This window comes from Anoplopoma fimbria, chromosome 14, assembly GCF_027596085.1.
Source record: "Anoplopoma fimbria isolate UVic2021 breed Golden Eagle Sablefish chromosome 14, Afim_UVic_2022, whole genome shotgun sequence".
NCBI classification, from domain to species: Eukaryota; Metazoa; Chordata; class Actinopteri; order Perciformes; family Anoplopomatidae; genus Anoplopoma; species Anoplopoma fimbria.
Genome location: NC_072462.1, coordinates 6579576 through 6607238, shown reverse-complemented (window position 1 = coordinate 6607238; position 27663 = coordinate 6579576). Strand labels below are relative to the sequence as shown.

Below are 27663 nucleotides of genomic sequence, written 5' to 3'. Positions count from 1 at the left end.
TCCTAAACACTCCCCTTTTCTTTATTTTACCCTCTTTCTTCCTGTTTCACTCTTCCTTTTTGTCACTTTCATCCTTAAATGTCTCGCGCTGCTGCTCTATTTTCCCTCTCTGTCTCTATTGGATGTGGTGGAGGACAATATGTTTATGAAAGATCTGTTAGGCTGTTTAGGTCTTATACAGATCTATACACTATTAAAGCCAATAATACCCTCAATCTGCTAAGGATGTAAAGTATTTGGTTCTGTTGTTTGTTTGTTTGTTTGTTAGCAGGATTCCAGAAAAACTACTGGGCTGATTTTTATGAATGGAAGGGTGTTGCATGGGCCAATATAGAATCTATGCATGGCCTTGGCGTAGGTCTGTGTGTGTGGTAGTAGCAGAGGACTATCGGGAGCAAACATTTCACACTCAAATAAAGTGTCAGACAGTAAATAGTGCACTATATAGAAAATAGGGAGTGATTTAAGCCACTAACCTGCTCTTACAGGTCATATTGCGTCCCGTATTCATGTTTGCTGTTGCTATTCTTTCTTCCACAAACAATATACCAAGCCCTTGCACCCACATGAAAAAAAACAATAGGTGTTTTCACTTGCGTTGCCCTGATTAGACCTCATCTCCAGGCTTGATCACCAGTTACGTGACTCATCTGTTAGTCACACAGCTCCTTCCTTTCTCTTTCACATCACCACATCTTTTCACCCTCTGCTCTCTTTGCTTCTCCCTCCTGTTTTCCATTCCTTTCACCAAACATTGCTCCTTTCACTTTTTTTCTCTCCAGAAAGTATATTTTAGTACAGACCTCAGCTTTATATGAATGTAGACAGGAACAGTTTCAATATGATCTTTTCATCATATAGCACTTTAATGTGCAAACTGAAATAAAATGCAACAGTACAAATACATTTCAACATTTAAATATGGATCAAGTCAAAGAGTCAAAGTCAAGCATTCTTGTACACAGGATTTAGCATTTTAGAAATGCATACTTGATCCAAACAGCCACAAGTATATATTAAAAAGCACAATATTTTACTGAGCAGAGTAAAATTAGCTTTTCTGATAACTATCATAGTACAAATTAAATAAATCCTTTATGGCACAATATTGAATATATTGCACGGCCTGTTAAAGGGGTTGAACTTCATCTAATCTAAGACATGTACAGCAGAGAAACATATAAATAACCATCATCGTTTTTACATACCTTACTAATTAAGAACTCAACAACACTGAATAACACTCTTCTATGGTTCAGCTACGGAAAATAAGCTTTAAAGAAAAGCTTTAATGCACATATTTTATTTAAGTCACCCAGTGTTGAACATTACGCTTGATCCTATGGGATTTGTAATAAATAGGTATATGACCCAGGGACATTTACAATATGTGCATCTGATTTCCGTTAATCTCAAAAAGTCAAGAAAGATGGATATGCCGCCATCGTCTGCATCAGAAAATGTCTAGTCTTGATTTTCAACTTGAGCCACATCCCAAAAGAGCAGAAATATTATCTACAATCACTGTGATCCTTTTGTTTGGTGAATCCCTCTAACTCGCTCTAATCAAGGGCAACACTGCAGGTGTGATGGACCTGATTCAAATCCCTTCTGTCAACTGAATTCGTTAGCTAACAAGCTTGTCCCTGACTGCTCATCTGAGAGAGCTTTCACAGCAAAGAATACACTTTTCTTACACAACAACATCTGTGGCAGGAGGATGAAAATGTCACAGATGACATCAAATGTCACCTGCCTCACAGTAGGCACTCATATAATACAGTTGTAGACTGCGGTGCAGGAACATTGTAGCACAAATTGTCCTTTTTCAGGCTTGACCTGCGTGGGTGCAACCAGACCCCCATGAAAGCTGAAGGTGTTGATTATCAATGTGTGTACCAGTGAAGGTCAGCATGCTATCAGAGCTGTGTGTCTTCTTTGGTGTCTGAGATGGACTCGTTTCTCTCTTTCAAGCTGCTTCTGTGGACAGGAGGCTCATCTGGGACGTGAGCCAGAGGGTCTGAACGAATCAGGTACCTGAGAGAGAGAGAGAGAGAGAGAGAGAGAGAGAGAGAGGGGGCAAGAGAGCAGATAGAAATATGAGATAAGCGCATGCATCAGTTGTAAAGAGTTGCCACATGGGAGTTCAGCGTTCAGGAGCTTTCCTAGACGGATCTGTACTCACCAACCCCTTCAGTACAGATGTCACACGAAGAAAGAACAGGAACTAAATAAACAACTGAACTATAGTATGCACTTTCCACCCTATCATGAAAAGGAAACTGCCGTCTCCATGGATACTGATAGGTACGTGGCTCGCTCAGCTGTTCAATTCCTGTTGCTTCCCTATAATTGTATATTATTTCAAAAATAATAAGCTACAAAATTGGCAGGTTCTTTTGGCGGGGCAACAGGCCAAGTTGTAAACATTGACATATTATCATCTTATGAAGTTCTCATGCTGAATGTGTTTTCAAATAATTACCTATTTACACATCCAGTAGACACAATGCAACATCACCATCAATTTGGAGTCGTGTTTTTGGTCCTCCTTCACAAATAAGCCCAACATTCACACTGCTTTTAGCTTTGTTTTGGTCTCCCCCCACTCCTAAGGGAAATATCTGGCTCTTTATTGCTAAATGTTCACCAGCTAGTCGCTGACTTTGTCTGCCGGCTGTTTAGTGCTGGGCAGGTTGTGTACAGTGTGTTTTAAGAGTATTTTTAGATCTTTTTTTTTTTTTTTGCCTGCTGGAAAAAGGTTGATGAGTGAACAAAAACAGCAACAAAAACTATCAGTTAAAACATGTTAAAACTCTGCAGAGGACTGCAGACCATTCTTTGTCACTACAATCGATTCGAGTAGAAGAACCTACAGGTAATGCAAAAACACAAAAGGCTCTATCTAGTTCTAATGTTTGGTTTGTCCATTCTGGGCTACTGTAGAAACATGCAACATGTTGGACTCCTTGAATAGAACCTCCTCCATATGTAGATATGAAGGACTCAATTCTAAGCACAACCATTCTAAGTTTCAGGTGATTATGCACCTAAAGAAAACATGAATATTATCCATTTCTGCTAATTAATTCCCCTTCATCCTACATTCTGGTCCTTCAAGTGACTCATGAATAAATGATAATGGATAAACGAAAATTATAGTTATGAAGTGATTGCTTTTTGTCTACCTATCCGTATTCACGATTAAAAATATCTAACTGTTTTGCTTTGATTATCACTGGGATTGATTTCCGATGAAATGTACACATGCAAGAACGCCCACAAGTAAGACAGCTTTGATGAGGCTGAGAAATAAACAGTAGCTGGGGTGACTCAAATTTCACACGATTACCATTTGCACTAAACAACATACAAACCCACTCGCACAACACAAATCTTACACAACGTCATTGAGCTCCAGCCTGGTGTCGGGAGAAGGGTTGATCAGGACGTAGGACAGGGTGTTCTGCTGATCATTCTGCTCATCTGAAAAAAGGAACACCACCTCAGTCAGCAAACTGGAATAGTCACATCCGTATTACGGTATTATAGTTTAATCTCAATAGGATCGTCATTTATATCTTTACCTTGTAGGTATCCCAGATTGACTCTGTTCATGACGTCGCTGGCTGTCAGATTAGTGAGATCTTCTACACAGAGAGGTTAAAACAAGAAACAGATCAACTTTTAAGACATGATCGTTTGGGAAAGGAAAGTTCAGAGCAGTCTCAGATGTGTCCACCCTCACCATATCCGGACGTGGGCAGGCCCAGATGCCTCATGCGGTTGCGGACCAGCTCAGACAGCTCCTCCCTCTCGGAGCGTCGGTAGAGGTTGAGGCGCTGCTGAGCGATGCGTTGGGAGTGGTCTTTGCTCGAGTCCCGGGTCACTCCCTGCCACCTGACGCTCTTCTTACTCAGACGCCGTGCCCACTGCATGCTCTTCTTCCTCAGCAGGGGGTGATCTGATTGGTCATTGCTGCGAGACTCGTCCCCCTTGTCCTTGGTGTCCTCGCAGTCGTCAACACTGACTGACACCTGTGACTGGGGTGGGGGGAAAGGACGTTCTTCATAATAACTGTATACAAGTAAATACTTTATAAACTATTGGATAGATTGCGAAGCATTTAGCACATTTAGGACATTCATGGTCTCCAGAGGTTAAAGCCTACTGACTTTGGTCAACCCCTCCCATTTTCTCTAGAGCCATCTGCAGGTCAACATTTTCACCTATTCTGTGAATTATTGAAAAAGCTTCTAAATGGATTTGCACAAATTTCGTACAGAAATAGGAAAAGAGTATTAATCCTAATTACTTTGGTGATCTCTGACCTTTACCCTTGTGCCACAACAAGGTTGACAATTGTAGTTTTGAGTATAATGTCTCTACAACTACCTGATCGATTGTCATGAAATTTGGTTCAGACATTCATGGTCACCACATGATTCAACATCATCTCAGATGTCTCACCTCAGAAGTCGGGAAAATGTGTGATTCTGTCCGATATATCCCAATAGGAATTTCAGCACTTGAGGAGCAGAGTTTCTGGAACAGTCTGCCATAAGTACTAATCCACAGATCTTCCTCTGTTATTTTCATCTGGAACACAAGAGAAACGAGTATACTATTAGTTGGATAAACTGGAGCATGGCACTCTATGAGATGATTTCTTTTTTCTATCTGACTCACAGCACAGAGGAATCCTGATCCTGGAGTGGTGTCCAGCCCCAGCAGCAGTCTCGCAATAAGGATCATGTAGTCCTTCACAAAAGACTGAAATGGAATCACAGAAAAGCACTTTTATAACTTTAAAAAGAAAAAAAATGGGTAATTGTTCTACCAATGACTGAACACAAGAGGGCACTTTTGCTTTATGCTGGCACTGCTGCTCTGTTTTTTTCAGGTGACACTGTTTCTCTGCTGCTGAAAGGCACATTCATTTCTTGTTTTGAAAAGAGTTATTTGAGGTGCATAGCTGTAGGTGTGTATACAAACCTGATACAGCAGGGTGTCCAACATGCTGATACTGAACACTCTCCCTGCAGCGAAGGGTAGGCGAAACATGAAGGCCAAGTTGGAACCTTTATCACGCTCTTTCTGTGGGGGAGAGCCAGGACACACACAAAAAAACACACAACTCAGTCACTTTCTGATCGCATAAAAGACAGAAGGAAATGGCAAACATAATAAGAGCGTGACGACTGGCTGCGGAAAAACCCCCACTATCTTCTACATCTTCTCTTTACAATTGACATTTATAATTCATACTACACATTTGACTGTAAGCCCTGTTTTTTTTTTATGTCTAACCTTCTCCAGCTTGGAGAGGGCCAGTGAATAGCAGTCCTTTGCTCTAAACTGCATGAATCTCATGTTGGATGGATGAGTAAGCTCTGTGATAATGCTGAGACTGGGAAACAACCTGGAACGAGAGAAGGGTGTGACATTAAAAGAAAGAGTCAGAGGATGGGACTTAACATCACCATCATTTTAGCAAACTGGTTTCCATTGCAAGACCATCTCATGATGAATATATGATCATAAATACAGATGAGTTACCTGAACATCGTCTGCACATTGACAATAGTTTTGGCATCAGCCATGTAGTCCTCCTCGGCACTCATTGTACTCTCTTTATCCACAACAACCAAATTATCAGCGTAGATAATGCCACACTGCAACAGGCTGTCCAGACTGAAACAAACACACACACGCACGCACGCACACACGCACACACACACACACACACACGTACACAATAATGACCATTACAACAGCAGACACCAATTTGCCTGGAACAAGTACAAACTCTTCTTGAGTATATTTGGATGAAAGGATAAATGTTATTTACACTATAATACAATTATAATGAAAAGCAGGAGGTTATGTGACAGTCTTACTTGTCTATGGTCCCGGCCATGTAGTAGACCATAGGAAAACAGCAGATGGCCTCCAGAAAGTGATTATCTGGCCTACAGGAAACATGATGTATGATTAAGTTCCCTTTTACTCCAAACCACACGTTTGTTTGTTTTTTAACATGGACAATACACAAACACTGAAATGACACAAGAAACTTTCAACTTTGTCACTTACTTGGATAAAGCCTTGAACATTGGTAAAAATACAAGTTACTTGCAATTATGTGCAATAAATGTAAAGTCATTATTTTCAATTACCTCAACATATATATCTTGGCAGTCCCTAGTGGTATTTTTTGGTGCTATACCAAGTGCAAAGAGTCACCTCGCATCTCAGAAAGCTCGTATTAAAGGCAGGTGTGCTGGAATTAGTGCACCGTGGAAGACATCACAAAGATACAGTCATCAACTGCGGAACGTGAGTAACTAATTAAAGGAGAGCATGTTAATTATGTCTAGCGCTATGGTGTCTGTCGCCGGCTACCAGTTTTGTAACAAGTTGATCTAGATGTGTCGTTTGGTTTTCCTTTCTGACATTAAACTGCAAAATGTTGGCAAATCATGGACACAAAAATGAACAAATTAACTATATGAAAAGTATACATCATGAAACGTATTACTAGATAATTAAAATCTCTCTCTCTCTTGGAAAATGTTGGGTTGATAACTTAGCAACGGTTCTCCAGCAATTGCAACCAAGATTTCTGAATTAGTGAACATTAAACACACTGAGAAAAACTTTATATCTGCTTGAGGAATGTAGGAGTTTACTATGTGATGATGTTCAACAGTAAGTATCGGGTCCTCTGTAAATTCTCAACTCCCTACTTTGTGTGTCATTAGGCTGAAGGGTGAGTCCGTCTGGTGCTGAGCATGCTCAGTGAGATTTTGTTGCTTCATTACCGCCTGTCCACCACCACAACCACCACCAACCTTGATAGAACATTACTTTATGCATCTGCCCAGTCCTGCTGACAAGAGACCCAAGGCTGTCGTAATGCTTGAATTGTGTATCCAAGTGTGTGGGTGTTTGTATTTGCGAGACAGCGCAAGGAAGAGAGAGCTGCATTGTTATGTGTGTGTTTCTAAGAGAGTCCTGAGAGCTCACATCTGGGGGTTGAAAAGGGACACATCAGGGCTGTTGATGAAAGCCGGCTTGGTGTTCTCCAAAGAAATCATTTTTCATCCTTTTTCTCCCCCTGTAGCAATATATATCATTCAAGTTCAAGGCAGAGCAAGTTGCTATGGTTACTGTCTGGAGCTACGGAGTGCAGTGTTTTTTATTTTCTTTGTCGCCCAGTACACTCCGTCACTGTGAGCGGCAGCAGTAACCTAACATCAGGACAGACAATAGAGTTCCACCTCCACAGCCTTGTCCTAAATGATCGGCTGACGTGAGCTCTTAGCGTGCATAATGTTCCCCAGCATGAAATGTTCAATTATAGAGTGAGAGTTGAAAGAACGGAGCGATGTGTGTGTTATGTGTGTGTGTGTGTGTGTGTGTGTGTGTGTGTGTGTGTGTGTGTGTGTGTGTGTGTGTGTGTGTGTGTGTGTGTGTGTAAATGTGAACTCACGGGTTATCCAGCAGCAAGACAATGGGGTTAAGTTCTTTCCTGGGTCTGTAATAAGCTCTGAGAGGCACTATGAAGTTATAAAGGCCATTCCCTGCAGTCTCAGCGGACACAATGATGAGCTTGTTTTTAAAACCGTAAGCCTTAGCGTCCTCGAAGCTGTTGTGCCTGCAACCCTGGATACAGAACACAAAGAACAGGTATTTTAGGTTTGCTGTGATATGAAGGACAAAGAGAGGAGGGAAGGGATGGAAGGAAGGAATGATGGAGGCAGTAAGTAATTGAGTGACTAAGTTGGAACAGCGACTGCCCACCTGGTCCAGACGTAGGCAGCAAAACGGGGCTTTCTCAGCCAAGAGATGGCACAAGGTGGGCGAGCTCCCGATATATGGTGAGTTAGGGGGATAACCTTTCACGTACCTGCCAACAAATCCAAAAAGGCATGAATGACACATTTCATGGAAAAAAACTGTTTTTTCTTGTTGTTATTTCTTGTACTAACAAAAAAAAAAAGGCTGAAGCTGATTTCCTGGAATTCACTAATTTATTCCTGTTACCTTGGAAATGATCAGTGCACTCAGGTGCAACTGCATGCTTGATACAGTATTCACAGAATGATAACAGATAAGAAAATATGTCTATGTCTGTATTGGTCGAATATTCTGGGAGGTTGCGTAACGGTAAAGAAACTAGACTCTAAACTAGATCGTATTGATTCATTTGCATTTTGCAGGTTTATCGTGTATTAAACGACTGAGGATTTAATTACTTTCGGCTCAACCAGAAATGCAACAGCATTAATTAATTAACTGACTCTGTAGAACTAAAAGCCAGTTAATATACAACATTACAATGCAATTATTCAAAAACTAAAAGAACAAAAGTAAAAGTACTTGTGCAGACAAAAATGTCTCCAGGTGTAGCTTTTATGATAATATGCTCAAATAGTTAACACTGATAAGTAGAATTTTAGTTAAGTAATCAATATGAATAGATTATATAAATGAATATAAATATATAAAATTGTCTAGTTTTACTTACAAATGTAGTTTTCAGCACAAGAAATAAAACTTCTACCTAGGTAACTCAGGTAACTTTTGTTTAGTACTTTTACCTACTGCATATAACATGTTTTATTATCATTGTATAGCCCGTGGTATTAGCTCTCCCTCCTTGTGGTGAGGTTTTTAAGGTATGGGCATTTATGTACACACAGAAACCTTACTCAGTAGATGAGTGGCCTTTCTCATCTGTGAAGACGGAGTCATCTTCTGATTGGTCACTGAGAAGGTCACATGGCAGAATTGATGAGGAGTCGGCGATCTCCTGAACTGGAGCGATGCTCGGCCGGCGGCCCCCTGTTCCATTAACTGAAGGTGGGACCAGTTTGCCACCTGAGAAGTCCGGTGGACTCGAATTCTGAAGATCCATGGCGACAGTGCCTGTGAATTATAAACGACTGAGCTTTAAAATTGCACATAAGAAACAAAGTCATCAATACCTTCAAGAACACTAAGTACTAACTCACCCATGCTAGCTATGATGCTGTGCACAGGAAGCTGCGAGGGTCCGTCGTAGAGACCCCCGGTATTGCGGCCTTTCCTCTCCTCCTGGTTGAAGATGAAGGCTGAGTTCTCCTCCTTGGTGATGTTGATGTAGTAGCAGGTGTCTGTGGCAGCCATGATGTGGCGCGGGCCAGGGTTCAGCAGGATGCTCTTGTTGTCCTCCCTCTTTATACCGATCAGACACACGCCGTACCTGCCCGTCACACACCTGCTGTTAGCATAAACTTAAAAATATCTGACAACACTTTAAATTTAAGGCCGTAAAAACATTTGACTTAATCGTTAGGAATTTATACTTAAGGCTTTCAGGAATGGTTTCGACTTTTTGGGTCATGATATTTGCTTTTCTGCTGAGGCTGAGCTTAGTTTAGCTTCGAATAAAAACTGGAAACAGTGAGACAGCTAGCCTGGCTGTGTCCACCATCTACCAGCACATCTAAAGCTCATTAAGTTTCAAGTTAATTATTGTTATTAAAATTAGAGTCTCAAGATCTCTGTTTCGCTCTCTCTGGCGCCACCAGCGCACTACAACTGCATTAAGCAATAAGTGTTAATTAAATATGGGACAAAAACAATAAGAAAGTAGACATTCAATGTAATTATTTCTCTTCAGGCCACCTACACTGACATTCCAAAAGACTTTCTACATTTAACCAAAACAAGATCAGGTGTTAATTATCTAGTGTTTGAGGTGAAGTAATGTGAAAGAGACATAGCTGTTTCCCCATTTTCAGTCTTTCTGTCTAAACTAAGCTAACCAGCTGTTGGTTGGAGTAAACTGTAGTATACAGACATCCCAGAGTCCTGGCAAGAAAGCCAATACACGTGAAACGTCGAACTATTTCTTTCAACAACAACAGAAGTGATATCTTGAAATGCAATAATTGTATTCCTATTTTGCTGCCGTGAGCTGAATCACTTTGTAGCTGAAAAAACAGCTATAGTATAATTGAAAAGGTAGATGTTGTTCATTTTGCATTTATTTACACCCATTAAGTAAATATTAGGACGAACCAAAAGAATAGATGTGACCTGCTGCTTAACTTGATTATACAAAACGACACCAGGTCAACCAAACAAACAGACAGTGAAAAAATGATGTAAAAACCCCTGTTAATGCCTTGGTGTATTTTCAACTTAAGCTTAAGCTAAAGCATCTGAAGAAGATGCTTTAGCTTACATGTCAACTCACTTCTTGTGAGCATGAAAGGAGGCGTATGTAAAGCTTTTGCCGTTATACTCTCCAAAGAACTTGCTGTCACACACTCGGATGTGGTAGACCTCGTTGCCAGAGCAACATCCGTACATCCTCTGCCACTGCTCCGGAGACTGCTGTCCTTCTCTGGATTCATTCAGGGAAAAAAAAAACAATCAAACATATGACGAATCAGTAAACCTGATTGTCACAAGTGATAATCTCAAACATCCATTCCGCATCCATCATTATTGTACAACTCTCAACCCACGTCCCTCCAGAGCTCTCTGGGTTTCCTGCCCTTGCCCTTAAGTCTCATTGGATCTCTGATGAATGCAGACATTTTGATCTATGTGTCATTCACTCACATTGTTTCTAAGAGGTCCATTGTATTGACCTCTGATAATTACTGTCATTGCTCAAGCTCTTTGATGGAGTTTAACGGCCTGTGAGATATGCTCAGAACAACCCTGAGGTAGCTTCTTGCTTCTCAGTACTTAATAACATTTACAAAAGATGACTAATAAATATTTCACAGTCCACGTCTTCCATACTGTTACTCAATATAAAGCACAAAACTCATTCTTATCAAAATCTCTTGGTCCCTTTTAAAATGATTTCCCACTCAACCTCTTTGATGAACTGCTTTTCTCTAAATTCATCTTGTGCACTCAAGGACTCCCCACACATGCAATGCAAACATAAACAAACTCCCTCATAAACAGGCAGGCAACTATAATACATATTCATGTACAGCTTTTGTATTAATGTGTGCAGTCTAAAAAGCCTGTTTGCTTTTCTCTAATACTGATACACAAAGCTTCACTTTCTAAAGAGTTATCAGGAACACAGTTGGTGCCATAGTGCTCTGATTACCCGTCATTGTGGTTTCCCTCAGCCAGCGACATCAGCTTTTAAAGTGATCCGTTTGCATGCTGTGAAAAATCATTTGCCACCAGAGAGCTTTTCACACTGTTTAACAAAGAGCAAATTCTAAAAAAAGCCATTTACTGTGGGTGCCGCCTGGTGTCTTTCTTTATGTATTGCCGTTTTCCACAACGTTGTCTTTGCTTCCACTTTTTCACCCTTCTGTGCCAGTTCAATGGACACATTTATATGCATCAGCAGACATGAACATGTGAAGCATTCTGAACTTTTTGAAAAAAAGATGCATGCAGGATTACTGACCGTCCGCGGGAGGTGTGCACAAGCAGCGTGACCAAGGTGGAGGTGGCAGGACACACACAGTTGAGAGCCAACATGGCGTACTTGAACTCCTCCTCACACACAACATGATCTGAACAGTGGAAGAGAACATTTCATCATGTACTGCACAGGAATGGTGCTTTCTAATTAAAAAACTAATCTTAAAGGAATAGTTAGACATTTTGGAAAATATTCTTATTTGCTTTACGGCGGAGAGTTTGATGGGGAGATTGATAGTTCTTCCTCTTTCTCTAACTTTATCATTTATTTGAGCACGTGCAAATGCAGGTGAGCAACCATCGCCTTTGCCAGTCACCTGATACGAAGATTCAAATTGGCTACCGGAAGCCAGTCATTTTCAATGGAAGCTGTTGAAATGAAGCATGACACTTGTTGCTGTGTGATGGGCATGGTGCACAACCAAGAAGTTGAACTGGCATCAACTTTCCAATGACGCAGCGAGGTTCAACCAATGATTTTCTTTTGGTTTTACCCTGTTCCGTTCCGTCTTCCTTTTGAACGGCATAACTACGTCAACTTGGCCAGAAAGCAAATAAGCCTTTAACTTAAAGTTTGGAAAGTCCCACCTGCAAATTTTACATGGAACTTATTTTCAGGTTTGAGTATCTGGACATAAAGAGGGCAATTTGGAGCAAAGTCCTTCACTGCCCAGGCTCTCAGGATGGTCTGATGGTCCTGAGGGAAAACAGTCAAAGATAATGTTATTTCATGCTTGCATTTTCAGAGTCATCTCCTTTAATTTATTTGTAATTGCCTTCATGACTGACAGCATTAATGATGTGAGTTTTGGTAAACAATTTAATGACATTGCATAGTTGGTAAAGAGTTACAGCACAGAGTCCATTAATTGTTGCTTTTCTTACCGCAGCCATGCGATCCACCTCGTTGCGACTGCTTAGAATGAAACAAGCCTCTGCGTCATCCATTCTGTTGCAGCGGGAAAGGTTGAGACATAATAGAACAGGTCAAAATGCATGAAAAAGAAAAGGCAAATTACTCAATTACAAAACAGCTGGAAGTACCACAAAGGTCAAACAGTTATCTTTGACCATTCAAAAGAGACAACATCAACCTTTTTTTATTTATTCAATATTTGATTTGAACACACAAAGAGCAAACTGTAATGCTCTGCACTGTATATTTGCTGCAAATGTGGAGCTGCTTTTTGCATATGATTAACACAGACAGGAGAGTGCAGGTTGCAAAACAAGTGTGGGAGGATTTGAAAAAGTACCAGATGCAGGATGTCAGCGCGACACACACCCAGGCTTCTAGATCTAACTGCTCTGTGACAGCCCTGCCAAATGTTTACAGTAAAGTTATATAACCGATTTCATCACTAAGTAACACTTTGGTGTTTGGTGTAAGTTGTTCCGTACATTATGGTACAACTGTTGCACATGAATATTATGTGTTTTTGACATGCTATTTTGTTTTTGTTAGAATTGCACTTTTATAGTAAGTTGGGGGACTTATAGGAAATAGAGTAAAAAAAAAAAAGGATATTCTGAATTTTAGTTCCTGATACATTTAATGAAAATATAAATTAATAAATAATTCTTTGAAATGCAAAAAGGTAGTTATGCAGCGTTTCTGATGGCATTTCCGGGTTCATTTTCTTAAATTGGAAAAAGTTCCTCCACAGCCAAATAAGATATTAACTGTAACAAACAATAATGAGATAACTGACCTGCTTGTGTAAAATCATTTGGATTTACATTGGATGCTATACCTTTGAGACCTGCATGCGTTTAAGGCTGTGGAAATAAACTTGATAACCCACAGATTGACAGCAGGTATTCCAACCCTTTCATCTGTGTTTAAATTTTCCCTTTCATGACTCAAAACTATCAGAAAAATTCATGTTCACTTTCCTCAGAGAAAGCGGTAAAGAGTCTTTAAAAGAACTGAGCACAGCTTGAATGAATAATTACAATGTTGTCTCAGTATGAGGCAACACGATTCCTCTGACAAGCCGATTCACTCAGAAAGGAAAGAGAGAATATTTGGCAGATATTAAGGAATGAAAGGACCACAGAGATTTAGATCCTGCTGTTGGTTTGAGGCAATTATTTATAACTGCCTAAAATGCAAAAAATAAAATGTTAGCATCCAGTATAGACAATTTGATCAGAGACAAAGCTATGCAGCTAGTGCAGTTGCATCAAATGAATCCATAGAGTACTTTTTATTTTCCTGAAGCATCAGGAATATCACTCAACTCTGCACTAATGTAACCATCCCCCATCCGATCCTTCTCCCCGTGAATTATTCCTTCAGTAGGCCTTTTGGTAACATAGATATACAAATTAGATGATTTGCTTCACCTTTAATAACAGCAATTAGGCAGATCACTGCAGCAACACGCACTGGGGCTGCCCATTGTCACCAATCCTGTTTGTGATTTTCATGGACAGGATTTCAAGGCGCAGCCGGGGGGAGGAGAGTTTCCGGTTTGGGGACCTCAGAATCGCATCCCTGCTTTTTGCAGATGATGTGGTTCTGTTGGCTTCTTCAGAACGTGACCTTCAGCACACACTGGGGCGGTTCACAGCCGAGTGTGAAGCGGTCGGGATGAGAGTCAGTACCTCCAAGTCTGAGGCCATGGTTCTCTTCCGGAAAACGGTGGATTGCACCCTCTGGGTTGGGAGTGAGTCACTGCCCCAAGCGAGGGAGTTCAAGTATCTCGGGATCTTATTCACGAGTGAGGGTAAAATGGAGCGGGAGATGGACAGGCGGTTCGGTGCAGCGTCAGCAGTGATGCGGGCGTTGTACCGGACCGTTTTGGTGAAGAAGGAGCTGAGCCGAAAGGCAAAGCTCTCGATTTACCAGTCCATCTACGTTCCAACCCTCACCTATGGTCATGAGCTTTGGGTAGTGACCGGAAGAATGAGATCGCGAATACAAGCGGCCGAAATGAGCTTCCTTCGTAGGGTGGCTGGGCTCAGCCTTAGAGATAGGGTGAGGAGCTCAGACATCCGGAGGGAGCTCGGAGTAGAGCCGCTGCTCCTTCGCGTCGAAAGGGGCCAGCTGAGGTGGCTCGGGCATCTGATCAGGATGCCTCCTGGACGCCTCCCTTTAGAGGTTTTCCAGGCACGTCCAACTGGTAAGAGGCCCCGGGGTAGACCCAGAACACGCTGGAGAGATTATATATCTCGTCTGGCCTGGGAACGCCTCGGGGTTCCCCAGGAGGAGCTGGAAAGTGTTGCTTGGGAGAAGGACTTCTGGAGGACCCTCCTTAGCTTGCTGCCCCCGCGACCCGGCCCCGGATAAGCGGAAGGAGATGGATGGATGGACTGCAGCAACAAGACTGAGAGTCTACAGCCACGCTCCCAGCTCTCTGATTGGGCTCAGCAGTACTTTGAGCTCCAGTGATTCAACGCAAACTAGTATACTGGGCGCACTAGCCCAAATTTAGACTAATATATATTCAGAGATTGAACCTTCATGTAAATGTATCATATGTCCTTCCATAACTCTGTATCTGATGTCTGTTCTGAATCACTTATTGAAATGGTGAGATTCCCAATACATATAAAATGAATAAGGGCTCCCTTAGGCAACAGAATTACCCAGATACTAATGAGATCTTATTTCTTTCCTGAACCTTTATTACCAGATTCCACCCCCCAACCAACTCCCATTACACTCGCTGGATTCAGGATTTATTGCATTTAGCTTCTAAATTTGATCATATATGGCTAATTTCTTTATATTTTTACTTTTGTTATTATTATTATTGTTATTTTTTTTAATGTATTTCTTTTCCCATTATTATTATTATGAGTGTCTTGTCTCTTTCTTTTCTGTTTTCTTTTCTTTTTTCCATTAATTTTCTTGGTGGGGGTATATATGTACTAAGCCCTTTCCCCCCACATTACCAGTGTTTTTGTATTTGCTTAATTAATATTTTCAGTCAATAATTCAATGTTTATTTGATACATTATCAGATAAGGTGTATGAATGACACAAAGCTTGTTTGTTTTATGGGTTCGTTGAAATATTTTTTGTCATTCTGCCTGGGATGTTTCTGTAGATTAGCTGCTCAATTAAGTAGAGTGTTGGCAGGTTTGCCTTAATATGTCCTATTATGTCCTCTCTTTTTTAGTTTTATTACAATTTCTGGGTTGCATATTTTATTTTACATTACATTACATTACATTACAGTCATTTAGCAGAATTTAATAAATTACACTTATTTCACTACTCCTGCTCATCAAGCTGGTGCTGCAACATGTCTTGTTTAAGTTTCCAGTTCCAAACCACGTCATCTGCCCTTTATATGAGGTTGTGGCACTACATGTACATGTACATGCATGTGTTTACATATTTATGTGTATAGGTATGCATAGATATTTATTTTTATTTTGGTGGTTAACTTATCAATTTTATTTTAGTCTGGACCAAAGTGGTGGATCGACCAACAGCCAGACGGAAGTTTAAGTGTCACTTACTTGGCTCTCAGCAGGTCCTGGTCTTTGAGAACAGATCCTTGCAGATAGATGACCCTTTGAGACCACAGAGGGATCTGCAACACTCTCCGCACCTGGAGGTCCATTTCACTCGGGCACAGGATCACCACATAGTAATCCTTTGAGATTACACAAGAACCACTAGAGGTTATACTCTAGTGTTTACTCTAGAGTATAAAAATGCATTATTTGGGGTTATTTTGTACCTGCAGTCTGGGATGGGCATAGAATTCATTGAGAAAATCCATGAGCAGATCTATCTTTAGTGCGCTGACACACAGCACGACATGTTTCTCTGTCTGCGCTCGGTGGCGGCTGTAATTCCCTCCAGACTTCTGTCTCTCCATCCACAAGTACATCAGCTCCTCAAACTGACAAACAGCAAGTAAACTTGAGTAAAAGTTGCATCCAGACGGTACCAAAGAACATTTCAGCATCTTCCTACCTGCAGAGGCAGCACCACCAGAGCCACACAGATCATGATGACCACCAGCAGCTGGGAGGGCCATATGCGGGGAGTGACGTCTCCAAAGCCCACGGTGGAGAAGGTGACGATGCAGAAGTAGAAGGAGTTGAAGAGGGAGAGGTTTTTGCCCGCTCGCTCCAGATGCTGGATTCCACATGTGCTGTGCAGAACAGGTTAGATGAACCATGTGCACAAAGAAACACAATTCCAGCATTAATGGCTACCATTTACTATTCACATACAGCACTGATGTGTTTTTTAATTAGTCAAAAAATATAATGGAATATATCTATATGTGATACAATTATTAACGTAATTCAAATGCAATATAAAAAGTTATTTAATTTCTGATCAGTTGGTATTTTTTTGTTTGTGATTTTATGCAATAAGAATATAATGTACTTGATTTGGCTTCCTTTGCTTAGAATCTTAAATAAAATAAAATAAAAATAGACCAATAAAACTTGATTCGGTTTACTTTTCTATTTGTTAATTTAATTCTTGATGCTTGGTTTTCCTATTTTCTGGTTTGCACTTATCTGTTTAGATTTATTATACAGGTCGAATTATTTTCTAATAATTTAATTTCCTGGAAAGAGCTTTGTCATTTGGTACTAATTCAAGGGAAAATAGAGACACATTTTTGAGATTATTATATTAGAAAGTTTAATTGGTTGTGTTGAGAATATCATTGTTTTCAAGAGGAATTTCCTTTAAAGAGCCCTTCCTTTTAAAGCCAAAGTAAAAAGATACTTTCTTTCCAGTAAATTTGCAAGGAAATGATTAAGAGTTTATGGACCTGAAAATGAAAGTGTCCAAACGTTTCCCTATTTCCCCACAACGTTTACCAATTCTCCATGTTGCTTTTATGATGCTCAGATTGGATAGCCGCTATATGATGCTATGCTATACACTATAGACATGTACACCATCATATACATTTCTTGTTGAGGTGTTGATACAGATAAAACATTACAACTTCCACAGAGAGGTTTTATTCATACTAAAAATGACAGAAAAGACTAAACAAACAGCTAAGACTTTAAGAAGCAGCCTCACCCAGTGAAGACCAGGCAGAGCAGGGTGCAGATGAGAATGAGGACCTGGTTGAACATGGCTGAGTTGGTCCTCTGGATTGCTCTGTGGACATCATTCTACCCGATGACAACAACATATGAACTAAACTCATTGAAAAAGAAGGACATCAACTTTCTATCAAATGTTTTCTCTAAACATTGATGTCAGTTCTGTCAGGAAGCACTCACATCATTAGTTTAGATATGAGATGATATTATAGATCTGCTCTTGGATGCTTCTTGTTGCAGCAATACAGCTGAGCAACATGAAATACAGAACAACGTGATAAAATGCAGAGAGGGTTGCAGATATTCCCCCAGTGGAAAATCCTGAACGACTGTGAGCATGAAGTGTCTTGTCTTAACAAAGTCATTAAAATGTTGATCGGAAACAAGTCATTAACGGAAACAATTAAGGTTAATGTGTTTCACTCACAATCATGTTCTCCAAAGCACACTTGGCCAGCCAGCAGTTGAGAAATACGGGAATGAAGATGTTTCTTATTGAGGGCCAGAAGATCTGAGGAGAAAGTGAAACATTTCTCTTCTCATTAATAGATCATATCTCATTGAATTTCATTTCAACGTTTATTTAATTACAAATTACAAAATAAAAACTGCACAACAATGGTAACTACTCCATACATTGTTTCATAAATCTGTAGAAAACAAATGCTAATGCAAGCATGCTACTGTTACATGCTCTCACAATTACAATACTAACATGCTGATGTTTAGCAGGTAAAATGTTTACAGTGTTTACCACCTTAATTTAGCATGTTAGCTATTTTTTTTGTGTACCAACTAACATTAAAACTATATAAAAACAATTAGTCTTGTAGGTCAACCTGCAATGTTTATACTTGGTGGAATGTAACTAAGTACATTTACTCAAGTACAGTGCTTAAGTAGGCTACAATTCTAGAGTATTTCATTTTTTGCTACTTCTACTTTACTACATCTCAAAGCAAAAATATTGTGGTTTTGACTCAAATACATTTATTCATAACTTTAGTTACTTAACAAATTTGTATTATTAAGTAAAAATATAAATCATTTAATAAACTATGATGTATTATAGGTCAAGTTACCCAGCAGTATATTTAGTAGCTCCACTTTACCAGCTGCAACATAAGTGATATACACATTAATGCATTAATATTTATAATCCAGTGATTTAATATGTTGGAGCTACTTTAAGTAGCATATATTTTGATACTTATATGCTTTCACTGAAGTAATAGTTAGAACGCACGACTTTTACTTGTGTCTAAGTATATTTACACTGTCATATTGATACTTTTACTTAATTAAAATATCTGATTACTTATTCCACCACTGCTTAACACCAAAACGTTTCTATTTCTAGCAATCTAAATGCTTAATATTCACATTTCTGTATCCATTAGGCTGAGTCTGCCTCTGAGAAGAGCGTATGTCCTCGATTCTCGAAGGCTAACATTGTAAAAAAAAAAAAATACAAAACTGAGTGTTGCTGTTGTTTACAGCAAAAAGGTATGTGATAAACTAGTGGAAAAAAAACATAAGGAATATTTCACTGTTGCCATGGTAAAAGTTTTACCGTAATGATGAAGGGAACTGTGTTGATCATTTCCAGAAGAAATGACACCTGGAACATCTGCTCCCAAATGTTCCCCTTGAATAAAAAAAAAAAACATTCAGTGACTTTTTAACAGTTTTACATGTGAGCACACAATAGACAGTGAGTCACTGCAGTCAGAGATACAGGACTTAATTGTAGTCTGTCACTTTCCTCAACCACTTAATCCTTCACCTCAACCAGATCCTGTAATTATATATCCTTAATGTAGCCCTTATAAATGACTCAGGCTAATTACGGCACTTATGGATGGTCAATCTCACAGACTGTAAGTGACTAATTGCACAGACTGCATTGCTGACATGCTTGAAGTCTCTGTGTATTTGTTTAGTGTCTTACCTTGTAGCTCAGATACATCAGTAACATAGTCTCCAGGAAACTAATGATAGCTACAATCACCTGCACAAAACAAAATAGGGAATAATGAACACAAGCTCATACATAATTAACAAACGAGCAACCATTTCAGAAAGAACCCTGTGATAATTAAATGCAGTGTTTTCGTCATGTTGTCAAGCACCTGTGCTAAAATATTTGATCACCTCAGTTCAAATACTTCAGTTTATAAAAGTTTTGCTTGTTGGAATAAATTCCTAACCCATGGTTAGTTGTGACTCACTTGAATGGCCCAGACAGGAACTTTTCTGTCCACCCAGAAGATTAACTCCCTGTAAGACAGAGCACACAACAGCAGCTCCAACAATACATATCCTTTAGATCAGCAAAGAGCTGTAATATAATCTGTTTTTGCACCATCAGCGAGAGATAAAAACAGTCACATAAAGGCTTGCAAATGACCAAGCTGTCGGCTGTTGCAGCTGAATGTTGCTCTCACCAGAGGCCATAAATAATTTTCTACTAAAGTGACCCTTTTGACAGAAATCACACCTTCTGCTGCTTACCAGTTTATTTCTCTGTCCTGCACTGAGCCGTTCCACTGGCAGTCAACACTGCAGAATAGTGAGGAACAAATAAAAAGGCAGTGAAATTATTGGATTAGATTTTATATCCATCCCTCTCTTAAATCCTGATCCTGACGAAAACTGAATGTTTTCTAACTTTCATATGTTAAGCAAAAAAATGCATTTATTTAATATTATTATATTTATTTAAAGATGTTGATTGATGGTTGTGTAATTTCTAGGACCAATTAAAACAGCTGTGTTTGCTTAATCTCTTTGCACGCTGTGGGCATTTTTTCCCCCCATTGTTTCATTTATACTGTACGTCAGTGCTTCTGTTGACAAGAGGCAAACCATTTGGTGTTGCCACTGGGAGCGTTTTGTTGTCCCGCGCTGTGAATGCCGCTGGCGCCCTGACCGGGGTTATCCGTCACCACTCGGATGATGTACAGCAGACAGGTGAGCAGCTTCAGGGAGAAGTTGAACACACGAATCCGAAGACCTAAATGCAAAAGATGGACCCATCTTTCAAACAAATACTCACTTCAAACAACAGTACAGCACTAATGGGATTAAATGTGAAACATCAGTGTAACTAAGTACTTACATTTGTTGATTTACAGTAAATGCGCCACAGGGGTAATAATCAGTAAATCTGTGGTTGCTAAGCAAGACACGTTCTCCTATTTGCATCTGGTTGTCATTAGACACGAATTTGTAGGTATTGCTTTTATTGCGTTGACCTTTAATGGAGCCTTTCAAATATGCAACAGGTGAGTGAGACGACGACCTGCACCATCAACTTACTTGATCTTTGGTTTTTGATGAAGAAAAGCTTCAGACGCTCCTTGAAGGTGTTTTCATTCACATAGAACTCCACCTGCACCCTAACAGGGAAGAGAAGGAGAGGAACAGTCAAACACAAGAATGCGAAGCACAAACAGAGAAAAACAAACACAAGAAAAACAGATAGCTTTTCAGAGCAGTTTTTAATGTATCATGTTCTACACAGCATGAATAGTCATAATTATAATCATCTGCTCGAGGAGAGCTTGGTAATTATCAGTCTCTGATTTATTTCCCACTTAAAAAGACAGGGATGACACGCGCAGAACTTTTCTGCATTTCGAGCGGTCCCTGAGCACACAGTCATAACTGTGTACAAAAGCTATTAGGCTGATAAAAGACGAGATTAGCTGTGGACGGACAGATCTCACTCACACACACACACACACACACACACACACACACACACACACACACACACACACACACACACACACACACACACACACACACGCGCACAACGCATAATTCCCCACAGGCTTATGTCTGGTGGAGATAAAATCATATTGAAAATTACAATTTTCTTTAGACATTTTGCTTTCATGCAATTTCAGAATAAACTGTGAAACAAGTGACAACAAACTTTGTTGTTGAAATAAAGTAAAATAAGGTTTCCATTCATGTTTTTCTTCATGATTTACAGGCTATGATACACAAAAAATGTGGTTTTACGTGAGCCATGAGAAATAACTTTCTTGTGGGTAGAGAAATACTTGCTCTTATTTGAGAAAGAAAAAGGATTAATTGTGAATAAACAGTATACTACATGTTGGATGTTATTAGTAAGACAGAGCAAAGCACAGAGGGAGAGTCAGTCAGAGAGAATAAGCACAACTCATAAAGTAGGTAGCTTGGCAACACACTGAAAATATTTACAAGGCCTATTATAGTCTTCCCAGTTCTGCCTGTAGAAGAGAGTACAGAAAGGTAAAAAATTAACAGACAGAGTGCAACCATGAGAGAGATTAGAAGAATTTGAAGGTTTGAAGGTGTGTGAGGCTGGGTTCCTGCTGCTGCAGTAATCCAAAGTGTCAGCATGTGGCTGAAAGGTTCACAGTGGGACGGAAAAGACGTAGTTTAATGCACAGACATCCTTGGGTGTGCACTGCTGCAGCTATTGCAAGTCTGCACGATGATAAAGCTGCACCAGAGAGATGAAACAGAGGAACACTGACAATCAGATCCTCCACAATGAGATTTAAAAACAGCAGTCACATCTGGCAAGCAGCAGGGCAGAGATGGGCTCTGGAGGTGAAGGCACTTCAACTGAGGGCTGGCTGTAACATGAGGGTCCTACAGACTGCTCTGTGTCTGTCACTGTGTCTCATCTTCCCACACACACACACACACACACACACACACACACAAATTACCCTTAATCAGCTTCTGTTGAGCACACAATTACAAGCAAAGGAGCTCTGGCATTAGTCACACTGCGTGTCACATTGAAGTTTCAGGCAATAAGTCGCTCTGGGAGTAATTAGATCTGGACTGGAAAAGATCTGCAAGTGCAATCATCTTGCAGCTCTGGAACAGGCCTTCTTTTAATCAAATCAACTCAGCTGGAGGTGTGTTCATCAACACCAGAAAACAACCTGTTGCTCTCAATGCAGGCAGTGTTTGTCTGATCATAAAAAAACACATTTGTTTGAAGAGCTTAAACAATTCGATCAATCAATTAGAGGATCAACAGGAATTAGTGTCGCTAGATTAGTCATTTGACAGAAAAGTACTTTTTTTTAGCAACTATTCAAACAACGTTCATTTTCATTTAACACTTCTGTGTTACTAAATTGAATATCTTTTTGGCATTGGAATGTTGGTTGGACAAAATAAGGTATAAGATAAGTTATTCAAAAAATGTGATCAACATTTTCACCATTCTCTGACATTGTATAAAGCAAAAATTATTAATTGATAAATAAGGCAGATTAATTGATCGTGCAAACAACCCTTACTTGTAGATCTAAAATGAATTATTTCTATTAAAAATATTCGATTAATCAAAGGGCAGAAAAGTTACTACAGTATTTTTTAAAAATGGATTATATATATATATATATATATATATATGGATTATACCATTAATGTGGTCGCACACAACAAGGCGTTACAATAAGTCAACTTGGAAATCGTGAGGGGCATTTTGCACTTTTTATGACACTTAAAGAACCAAAAGATTAGAAAACGAATCGATCATGACAAACGTTACATTAAACTACAGCAGTTATGTTAATGAATAAAATAAAAGAAACCATACTTTCAGGTAACTCTAAATGAATAAACACGCAGCTATTTCTGTGGATCTCAGCAGTTTTTTGGGCGCGCTTATCAAATTGCAAATAAGCGCTTCCTCCATCGTCCGTCTGCAAATCTCTTGCATAATTGCAATTTGACTCCTTTTGGAAAAAAAAAAAAAAAAAAAAAAAAAAATACCAACAATAAAAACTTCTCACGATGTGGTAGCCTCCAGAGCATCCAGCACCAATCCACTGACATTAGGACATCATGCGCACCTTAGAGTCTCCATGCGGCCCTACCTCTGCCCTGCATCACCACCAAAAGGGTCCGACCTCCACGTCCCCACGCTCGGATTGACCCAGGTTGGGATGATAATTCTCGGATCCATTGTGCTGGAAGACACCTGCGGCTGCGTCGTGCAGTCAGTGTATAAGCTTCTTGACCAACACGCCTCTCTGCAGCTCTAAAACAACACAGCACTAACTCTGTATGTCCATGCATTCATTTTGGAGGGAAAGAAATCCAAAGGAGCCGATACAACTAAGCTTTTAAAAAGAACTGAATTCAAGGACAAATCAGTGTTTGATTAATCATTTATTTTGACTGAAGTGCTTATTGGAATATTTTTAGAAATGTATACAGTCTCTCTCTCTCTCTCTCTCTCTCTTTCTCTCTTCCTCCCCAGTGCGAGGGCCTGTTGCCACAGCAACATTACCATGACAGGAATAACCCTAAATGATGCTGTAGCAGCATGGTCCTCTCCAGCAGCACTGCAGCTCCTGATGAAGCTGTAAACATTCACTGTGACATACTGGAGGAATGTTTCAGAGTATCAGCCGCAGAGAAACACTGATTTGTCTTTATTCATGTGTCTTCGGGTATCACTGCAACAAAGCCCGAAGTCATGCACTGTCCGTCTTTCTGTTTCGTTCGTCTGTCAAGAGAAAGCTTTTGCTGATGTGAATGTTTTAGCATCACAACTGACTGACAACTGCAGCAGAAAGATCGTTTTACTTTTCTGGATGTGAGAAAATGCAGACAAAAACAAAATAGAACAATGCTCTGTTTCTGTCTCCCTATCTCTCTTCTGCGTCCCTCCCATCCCTCCCACCTTTTTGTCTTCTCTTAATTTGGAGAGTCTGAAGTAGTCATTTATAGATGACCTCCTCGATGAGTCAGTGCTTTTTGAAAACACCGGAAGAGGCCACTCCACTTTAACCCCCATTCCTTCGCCCACACTGGTGGAGCCACTCAACGCGGCTTTCCAAGTTACATGAGAAGACCCCAACGTCATAACTCCTGCCTGTAAAATATGTGACATTTTCAATTATGCATAACGCATTTATGTATCGCTAAGTTTATCTCAGAAAGGCGTCACTTAGGTGTGAATAAAGAAGACATTTAAAAAGGAAGAAATGTGATGAACAAAGGGAATTGGACAGAAGGTGACAGACAGCGGAACAACAGACGAAAGGAGAAAAAAAAAGGGAATATACAAATGAAGGAGTGTGCCTGAGAGTATATGGTCGATAGTTTGACAATACTGTGTTCATGCTTTTGTGTGTTTCTTCTTAAGCATGCCATCCCTTGTGAAAGGAGCCTTTGACAATGGATGATCCCTGGGAAAATGACACCAGTGACATTTAGGAGTTCACAGATACACATGCCTGCAGGCTGATCACCGGAAATCAGTCACCTGCAAAAGCACTATCTACCGGGCCCAGAGGACAGGTTGATTTGCAGCAGACGAGCAGAAAAGTGATAAAAACCATCTAAACAGGAGCTTAAATTGAAGACAGCTTTATCGAGGAGAGGACAGTGGTTGTTGCAAGGACAGCTGGGGAAAGGTCACATCTGACTGAAAGCATTGGCAGAACTTGTTGTTTTTCCTCGTCAAATAGATGTGTCAAGTATTACAAACAGCATTTGCGGTCTCAAAGGTTTGCTGCTGCTGTAATCACATCTAAAATGATATATGATCATCACTCTCCTGAGGTCCATCTGGCAGAGACCAAGCTTACATGCTGAATAAATATCTTAAGGGAACGCAAATAAGAGCATATAAACTAACTGCTCTGGATTGTTAAAATGTATTACTCTTCTAAACCACTGCAATAACAGAAAATTGGGACACATGTTTTTTCTTTCTCAAGTTATTTTGAGACTCTTTGCTTTAGAAGCAAACGCTATCTTAATTCTTTCTGTAGCACAGTTTTTGAATCTCAAGACGCAAACAAGGCGGATATCAGAAAAAAAGAAGACTGCTACTGATCTATTGAGCTCGGATGCTGCAGCAGAGCAGAACTGAGGGTTAAAGCGGAGACAGTAAGGAGGAGGAAAGGTAGATAACAAAGGGACTCATGGCGAGATCTCATTTCAAATTCTTATTCTGAATTAGGGCAGAGCGTTGTTGCTGAAGAACGTTTTTCAAGTCAGACTTTTTGAAGTTTTGAATAAAATCATGTGGGAATGTATCAAACACTCGCACACTCGCACACACACACACACATACAAACACACTCACACATAGCCTACTTCACCAAAAACATAGTGATTCAAAAACGTCTTCTTTTTCAGCACCACGGACAGCACCCTCAAATCTGCCATGTTTCCAGCTTCATTTACCCTTTCAAGGCTGAAGAAATCCAAAGCAAATACCTCTTACACCATACAACCGGGTTTGAGAGCACTTCAAACTGTATTTTTTTATATTCTTGTATATTCTAAGACTACTAGGAGTAGACGAGGTAAACACTCCATGCACAGTGACACGCCAAACAGGTGGGTTGAATGCTAATTGAAGTATTTGTCAGCTGTTGAAAAAAAAAGAGGCAATCTGGCAATCAGCAATTAGGTGAAAAAAACATGAAAGTGAAGTGAGAGCTGAAGTGACGTCAAATATTCTATGCCACTGGTTAAAATAAAACAAATCCTTTGCAATCAAATGTTTTAGAACTGCAAACCGATTTTTTTTTATCAATGATTCATTTTTACCTTGATTAAACGTTTTGGTCTTTATAGCTGTTGATTTAGTTGTCAGAAAAAAAGTGAAGAAATGACAATCACAATTTTCTAGATCCTGAGATAATATCTTTAAATGATGCGTTTTGACCAACCAACAGTCTAAAACCCACCAGCAAATGTCCATATATGGCAGGCGAGAGGTATTGATCTTTTGGCATGTTTAGTTTTCAAAATTAGGTTACTTAAAAAATGTATTGATTATCAAAGAAGTTGCCGATTCATTTTCTGTCTATGGGGGTACATGGAAAAATTGTGAGGAGCTCAGCTATTTCAAAAATAGAAATTATAATTTGAACCAAAAAAAAAATAATCCACTAATTGCGTTAGAGGACTTGAGCACTACAAGTTGAGAAGTGCATGTAAACTAGTCAGCGAGTCAACAGAGACAAGCAATCAGTTAGCTAAAAGTCATGGATAAACAGGTGAAACAGTTACTGAATAAATGGTTGAAAGGGGTGCTTGAGTTCATCTGATGGGACTGTGGGGACACATCTGACAATAAAGGTCCCTGGATTGAGTTAACAGTATTTTTCATACAGTATCTGATAGTCAAACTCTGGTATGTCTCTCACAATCTTGCACTTTTTTCCCTTCGGCCCGTCACCAAAAAAAATGATATATATATAGAATGTGATGTTTCTGTCTCTGATCCTGTCAAACAGCCCTAATCAACATCCTTTCTGTGAGTTACCATTTCTCTCCACGTCTACACTGCTGCCTACCTGTCATCATTCTGGAAGCTCTGGTCCCCGAGCAGCAGATCTCTGAAGCGGAAGCGGGGCGGCAGCGGAGGCACCTCCTCACTCTCCTGCTGCTCCATCTCAAGAGTGGATATGTCTAAGATAACCCCGCTGCTGTTGACGTTGGTCGGGAGGGGTGCTGGAGAGGAGCTGGAGGACGGAGAGGAGAAGCAAGTAAAGAAGCAGAAGGGAAATGAAGCTAGGAAAGGAGGCAAAGTGCAAAAGTGAAGAGAGGTGGACAGGCGAGAAATGGTGAAAATGAACAGGAAGGAGAAGGAGAAGGAGAGGAAGCAAGGAAAGGAAACGTGGGATGGACAAATGCAGGTGGAGGACTGATACAGCAGTTCAGAAAAGTATCAGTGAGAGAAAATAGGGCAGAAAAGAGACACTGTCACAAACTGAACTGAAGTATTTTACTCTCCGCAGTAAGCTTTGGTGACTAATGAGTCTGAGGCTTTTAGGCTTCACCTTTCTGTTGGCAGCTTGTTGTGTAATATGAGCTGTTCAAACAGCATCCTGAAGTCATACAGACAGTAAAAAGTAGAGCCAGCTGACATATGTTTATTTAAAACACTATGCATACTAACTGCTTTACTGCACTGCAGATGCATTTAATGTGCATTTTGCTGATGATATTTCTGTTTAAGTTAAGTAGGATTCTAGATCCCAGACACAGATTCATCTTAATATCAAATCACAGAAAAGTTTTGCATATTATCTCCGTGGTTACTCATCAGAGGGAGCTTTAACAGCTTTATTTTATGATTCAAATGTAGTGTGAGTGGTGTGAAATGTT

At 40.0% G+C, this 27663-nt stretch overlaps 1 protein-coding gene across 3 annotated transcripts; it reads right to left on the bottom strand.

Moving 5' to 3' along the window:
- Positions 1 to 1919: 1919 nt before the first annotated feature.
- kcnt1a (potassium sodium-activated channel subfamily T member 1a) lies at positions 1920 to 26947 on the bottom strand. 3 transcript variants are annotated; one of them, XM_054612203.1, is made up of 28 exons: positions 26850 to 26947; positions 20824 to 20903; positions 20409 to 20518; positions 19734 to 19778; positions 19454 to 19513; positions 19076 to 19150; positions 17930 to 18013; positions 17477 to 17571; positions 16397 to 16577; positions 16158 to 16322; positions 15934 to 16070; positions 12343 to 12406; positions 12046 to 12154; positions 11441 to 11549; positions 10250 to 10399; positions 9021 to 9250; positions 8718 to 8934; positions 7807 to 7912; positions 7496 to 7668; positions 5901 to 5972; positions 5560 to 5694; positions 5311 to 5422; positions 4996 to 5097; positions 4690 to 4773; positions 4471 to 4599; positions 3749 to 4043; positions 3402 to 3486; positions 1920 to 2037 (listed from the first exon to the last, which is right to left on the bottom strand). In XM_054612203.1, the coding sequence occupies exons 1-28, from the start codon at positions 26945 to 26947 to the stop codon at positions 1920 to 1922; spliced, it is 3420 nt and encodes a 1139-aa protein (XP_054468178.1). The 3 variants fall into 3 exon arrangements, with proteins under 3 accessions (XP_054468178.1, XP_054468179.1, XP_054468180.1); XM_054612204.1 differs by lacking the exon at positions 5901 to 5972; XM_054612205.1 differs by lacking the exons at positions 5901 to 5972; positions 10250 to 10399 and having other exon boundaries at positions 3749 to 4048; positions 4455 to 4599.
- Positions 26948 to 27663: the final 716 nt, after the last annotated feature.

What these genes read in the sequence shown, in the direction of transcription:
- kcnt1a (XM_054612203.1), bottom strand. Translation starts at nt 26,947, where the DNA reads ATGGAGCAGCAGGAGAGTGAGGAGGTGCCTCCGCTGCCGCCCCGCTTC. An exon ending in TTCCTGTCTGGGCCATTCAA is followed by an intron (nt 19,514 to 19,733) that starts GTGAGTCACAAC and finishes TGTTTTGTGCAG; the next exon opens with GTGATTGTAGCTATCATTAG. An exon ending in CCCTCTCCAAGCTGGAGAAG is followed by an intron (nt 5,098 to 5,310) that starts GTTAGACATAAA and finishes TCTCCCCCACAG; the next exon opens with AAAGAGCGTGATAAAGGTTC.